The 6,189-nt window shown below is 44.0% G+C and overlaps 1 protein-coding gene across 1 annotated transcript in view; it reads left to right on the top strand.

The window, feature by feature from the left end:
* Positions 1–337: 337 nt before the first annotated feature.
* The window catches only part of KIRREL2 (kirre like nephrin family adhesion molecule 2), a 30,326-nt gene continuing 24,474 nt past the window's right edge, over positions 338–6,189 (top strand). Inside the window, exons 1-5 of the mRNA XM_030213379.1 lie at positions 338–371; positions 575–724; positions 1,007–1,156; positions 2,025–2,182; positions 4,811–4,961. Coding sequence (XP_030069239.1) covers positions 338–371; positions 575–724; positions 1,007–1,156; positions 2,025–2,182; positions 4,811–4,961 — 643 coding nt within the window. The remainder of the gene's footprint in view (positions 372–574; positions 725–1,006; positions 1,157–2,024; positions 2,183–4,810; positions 4,962–6,189) is intronic.

Here is a 6,189-nt window from a genome sequence, read left to right as displayed (position 1 = left end):
TATTTTGTAATAGAACATCTTTAGATCAAAGATTTAATTTCCTTCAACTTCTTGCTCACTCCTTCCAACACACTGCGACGGAGTCTCACTTATTCCTCCTATAATAGCACATTTATATTACAATGGTGGTGTTGGGGGGAGGGCTAGGGCTGGCTTAAGGCATGAGCTTGGTGAGGCAAAGTTCAAGGGCACCAGAAGCCTGCTTTACTGGCTCATCTTTCACATCAGTGATATTGTATTTTGCCCTCACCGTTGTGCTCTCTTTTCTGCACAGTCACTAGCATTGCTGCAAGTTTAATGGGTACTCCCTGTTTTCATGTTTAAACCTGCGGCGGTGATGGCCACCATGTGGGCAGGCCAGAAAGAGCGCTGTAAAGCAAAAGTTGGGTGGAGGAGGGGAGGGAGGGCAGGCCACAAAGCAAAAGTTGGGTCAGGGTGCCACAACCCCTTTGGCCTGCACCAGGGAGGCTTTAACATGCTTGTTTGTCCAGGACCAGCCAGAGTTCATCTAGATCTGGTTGAAGTTATTCCACTGTAATATCTCATGATGATCTGATCTTCTTGCTTCCCTCAGGTCTGGCAGCACACTTCTCCCAGCAGCCAACAGATCATGTGACCATTGCTGGCCAATCAGTAACCCTGGCATGTGTGGTGGTGGGCTACAGAGGAATGGTGCAGTGGACCAAAGATGGCCTGGCTCTTGGGGGTGAAAGAGATTTACCAGGTAGGTAAAACATTGCTGCACTGTGAGATAAAAAAAAAAGAGAGAGAGAGAAGGGAAGAAAGTGTTGAGACAAAAGGGGCAAAAAGAGTCTGGAGGAGGGAGAAAGAGGTGGGAAGGGAAAAGATGTCTCTAGTGTGCTGCTGTGGTCAGTCATCCCCGGGACTTTGTAAAAATCTCATATATGGCAAGCACAGTCTGCTGGAATGAACTCTATTATCTAGAAAGAGCCTTCACTGAAACTAATTACCCCAACTTCCCTTTTAACTGGGATTCTCTCTGTAGGATGGTCTCGCTATTCCATTGTTGGGGACCCAATGTCAGGGGAACACAGTCTACGCATCAACCACGTGGAGCTCGCTGATGATGCAGTGTATGAGTGCCAGGCCACCCAAGCGGCGCTGCGGTCTCAACAAGCAAAACTAAGTGTTCTCAGTAAGTTACACATCATAAGGGGGCAGTACTGAGAAGTGCACAGTGCAACCAGTAACAGGGCAGTACCCTGAAGAAGAACTGAGGGGCCGATGAAGAGAGCTTGTGCAGGCAGTAGTGCAGGGTTAGCACAATGACTTCACCGAATTGTCTGCACACACGATGCAGAAATGGGTTTTGCACAGGAGCTAACCCTGTGCAAAACCTTGCATTAGACACCAGTTCACAGTATATTAAAATCAGTGGTAAAAGGGCTAGTAGCTATTCCGCTCTGCTGCACAGAAGAGTGCAGAAGACGTTAAGGCTGAGCACAATGCAGGAATCTGAACGCCAGGTCTGAGGAGATAATAGCATCTGTAAGGATTTCATGCCTGTTCTTTTTCATGCCAGAATACGGGATCCAGCAACTTTCCCATGGATTTTTAAAAAGATCAGAACGCGGGTCTGAACAGAAAAAAATTCTATCTGCACACATCTGCTCATTGGCTGCAATGTGCTTCTGCACATAAATATCGACATTGCAAAATGTTTATGCACAGAAGGGCATTCCAGCCCACACACAGAAGAGTGCTGGTACACTTTTCTGCTCGGGCATGTGCACAGCACTTGCTGCCCTTAGCACAGAACTATGTATGCATGCGTCTTGTGTGTTTTCCCTGTCAAGATTTGGCAGGTTCTATTTGCATATCATTTGTTTACTGCATTGGTGAGCAAAAACTGAGTGTTTAGGCTTACTTTAAAAGCCATACTGTAAGCCATTTGGGCACGGCTCTAACAGAGGGGACTTATGGGCCAATGCAGAAAAGATACCCCCAAGGTACACCGAAAAGATACCCCCAAGGCTGATCATATTTCTTGCTCTGCCCTACAGTTCCTCCTGAAGATCCCATCATTCTGGACGGTCCCATCCTAAGGCTAAAGGCCGGCGTGCCCTACAATCTCACCTGCCATGCCTCTGGGGCCAAACCTGCTGCTGAGATCTCCTGGTACCGGGATGGGGAGCTACAGGACAGCGCCATTCATACCAAGGTGAGAGGTCACGGGGGAAGGTGGCTAAGATCACTTCTTTCTGTTTCTTTCAGGATAAGAAGGCCTATTGGCAGAAACGGCAAAATATGTTGAAAATGGGCAGCAATTAATATTTTGGGGGCCCTTTTATTAGACCGCAGTAAAAACTGGTCTGTGATAGTGTGGTCGCGTGTTTTGGACTCGCGCTGGGACATTTTTTTACCATGGCTGTGAAAAGGGCTTTTTTACATAGGCCGGAAAATGGGTGTGCACTGAAATTAAGATTAGTAAGCCCATACTGCCACCCATTGACCTAGCAGTAAGGGCTCACACTCTACCCATGCGGTAACCATGCAACACGCACTAACTGCTGATTACTGCTGGGAACACCCCCACAGTAGAAAATTATTTTCTACCACAGGATTCGGTGCATTCCAAACTCAGAATTACCACTGGGCACGCACGCTAGTCCAGAAGTAGTGCCAATTTGGCCCGCACTACCCACGTGTTAGCCCTCATGCACACTAGTAAAAGGGCCCCTTAAAGAGCCAAGGGAATATTTATTTTATTTATACATGTATTGTTATTTTACTTTTAGGCTTTTCCCTTTTTACTTCAACTATTCTGTGTGTTTCTCTTTGCTGCTTTTACTCTTGTTGAGGTGGGGCAGCATTTGTTTCATTTTGTTGTCATATGCTCTCCCCACCCCCCACTCCCAACCTTGGCCTCTCTTGCTTTTTGTCAGTTCGATGTACATCTATAGTTACCAGCGTACAATTTTAGTCATCCTGGCTTCCAGGATTTTTCTACATCTGGTTATTGACCTTATAGTTTGTGCGCATGTTGTAAAAGAAATATATAAAGTGACAAAGTGAAAGAATTATACGGTACAGAAAGGAAATAACGTAAGAACAAGAAGTGCCAAGCTGGGTCAGACCACAGCTCCATCCAACCCAGGTCACAAGTACCCAGCAGATCACTTCCTTGCAGTTCAGTCCAGGGACAAGCGATGGTTTTCCTCAAATCTACCTGGTTAATAATTACGTATGGGCTTTTTCTCCAGGGACAAGCAACGGTTTTCTCCAAATCTATCTGGCTAATAATTACGTGTGGGCTCTTTCTCCAGGAATTTGTCCAACCTGCTTTTAAACACAGATGCCTTGACCATATCCTCTGGCAATACATTCTACAGCTTGATTGTGTATTGTCAAAAAAATTCTTCCTCAAGTTTCTTTTAAATCAACTACCTGCTATTTTCATGAAGTGTCCCCAAGTGTTATTTACATCAAATCAGTTATTATATTGCATGATCAGGTGGTTTTGATAATCTATATTTTATGAAGGGAAGGGAAATGGGATTTGATATACCACCTTTCTGTGGTTTTTCCAACCATTCCCTGTTAACCTGTTCCATGCCACTCATGCAAACCTCTCTCACATCCCCCTCTCTGGTGTCTCTTGCACATTCTTCATAAGGGAATCATTCCATCCCTTAATCAGGGGATCTCACCTAGCTAGTCAGGTTTTCAGGATCCCCACAGTGAATATGCATGAGATAAATATGCATGTGCTAATTCCATTCCATGCAAATCCATCTAATGCACATTCACTGTGAGTATCCTGAAATCCTGACTGGCAAGATCTGGTTGCTCTCCTCTGTACCTTTCCTAGTTCCACAGTATCTTTTTTTAAGATACAGTGACCAGAACACGCAGTACACAAGGACCATGGATTGATACTGAGGCACTGTGATAGTTCGTTTTATTCTCCTTTCTTTCACAATAATTCCTAACATTCTATTTGATTGTTTGACTGCTGTCACACAAATAAAGCAAATAGAAAGTTAGTTCTTCAGAAAGAATGGAGAATAAAACAGAGAGGTATAGTTATCTCTCTCTCTCTTTTTTTTAATCAGGACAATAGTAAATGTTTGTGTGAAACTTTGCTACCCAGCTCTTTTGCATGGGTAGAAAACTTTCACACAATAAGGAAATCTCACAGATGATTATTTTCCTCTTTATGTCTCTTTTTGTCTGAATAGCATTGTCTCCCATTATCAGTCCTTCCCACTGTTTTTTCTATTTTTGTTTTCCTTCGTTTGGCTGTTTGTCTGGGTGTCTCTGTGACTGTGTGCCTCTCTCTCTCCTTTTCCTGTTTCTATTCCTCTTGCATCTATTTCTCATCTCTTTTTTTCTTAAATCTTTTTTGATTTCCTTCCTAATCACTTTTTTTCTTAAATCTTTTTTGATTTCCTTCCTATCTTCCTTCCACTGTTTCTCCCTTCTCTCTCTCTTCCATTCTTTTCTTCTTTACTCTCTCACTCTCTCTCCATCTCTTATTCCCTCTTTCATTCTCCATTATGCTCTTTCTCTGCCCCCTCACCTGATCTCTCTTTTACGCCCTTGTTCGTTCCTCCTCTCTTTTTCTCCCTCTCTTACTTTGTGAAGATGGGCCCAGACAATCAGGCATTGCACAGATTCAGGACATTTAATTTACATGACAATTTTTATGCATATTAGCAAAGCAACATCAAAGAGGTTAAAAATAAAAGAATTGAAAAAATAACTGTAGAATTAAGTTACAAAAGACACTCTCCCTAGTGCCTGGACATGGCTTGCCTCTCACAAGCCTTCTCCTTTCGTTTCTTAGACTACGATGGATGATGCGAGACGAGAGAACACGATCAGCACACTCCTCATCACCCCCAATCACAAGGACATGGGAAGAAGCTTCACTTGTCGTGTTACCAACCCGGCTGCGCCTGCAGGCAAGCAGACGTCAGTAACACTCAATATACAGTGTGAGTCTCACTGCCTTCCTCAGATTCACTTGCACTCTCTGGTAAAGTCCTCTTGCTTTGCTTCTGTGTATTCTCCTCTAACCCGAGGAAAGGTGTGTTATCTCTCAGAAGCCAGTCTAAAAGAATATGACAGCAGAAATTCTATAACTTGGTGCCTTGATGCCGCACGCTGAGTGCCAATTCTATGATGGCATCATCCTGATGCCAACATTCACAGCAATGCTACTGACGCCCACTGTCCAGTACTCCAGCATCCTCAAAGGCCAGATGGAAAAAAAAGAGTTTTTAAGCTAGTTCTAAATTGCTTGTATGATGTCTCTGATCTAATTGAGAGAGGTAGATTGTTCCATAAACTAGGTGCCAAAAAGAAATAAGCACTTTGTCTATTTGGGTCCAACTTGACCCTATTATAATAAACATAGCGGCACATACAAAACTAGATTTGCAAGGTAGTCTGGTATTCCATGAATCGCTTTGAATGCTAATGCAAGAATTTTAAGTTTGATTTGGAACTCTACTGGGAGCCAATGAAGCTTATGGAATAAGAGAGTGACCTGATCCTTAGGTCTATGGCTGTCATGTTGGTGTGTCTAAGTGCACTATACATTGCACATAACTTAGAATACTTTATAAGGTGCACACACAAGTAGGAGACACACCCATGTCCCATCCATGTTCCACTCACCTGTACACCCTTCTTGCAGTTATGTGCTATAGCAATTACGCACTTACTTATAGAATAGCACTTAGGGGGCCCTTTTACTAAAGGGTTGTTGCGTGGCAACCCAGAACTACTGTCGGCCCAACATGGCTACCGGTGATAGTTTCACCTTGAGCATGCACCATTTCCAGCACTACAAAAAATAATTCCATAATTTCTAACTCAGTGCGATTCTGGCGGTAATCGGGCAACACCAACCTGGCAGTAATAGGGCAGCACCAAGTGCTACATGGTTACCACCGGGTTACCGCAGGAGCCCTTACTGCCACCTGAATGGGTGGTGGTAAATGCCCCCCCCCCCCTTGTGGCCATGTGGTAAGAATAATCTTATTGCATGGCCATGTCTTTTTTAGGGGCTTCTTATTCACTGCAGTGAAAAGGGTCCTGGCGTGTGGCAAAAACAGCCCCCACCACTACCGCAGGACCCTTTTTACCACAGCTTGGAAAAAAGACCCCTTAGTGCATTGTAGATGTAAGTAAAGCTATACCGAATAGCATATTTTACTA

This window comes from Microcaecilia unicolor, chromosome 8 (assembly GCF_901765095.1).
Source record: "Microcaecilia unicolor chromosome 8, aMicUni1.1, whole genome shotgun sequence".
Taxonomy (NCBI): domain Eukaryota; kingdom Metazoa; phylum Chordata; class Amphibia; order Gymnophiona; family Siphonopidae; genus Microcaecilia; species Microcaecilia unicolor.
The sequence above is the reverse complement of the archived record's forward strand: the minus strand, read 5'-3'. Positions and strand labels throughout refer to the sequence as shown.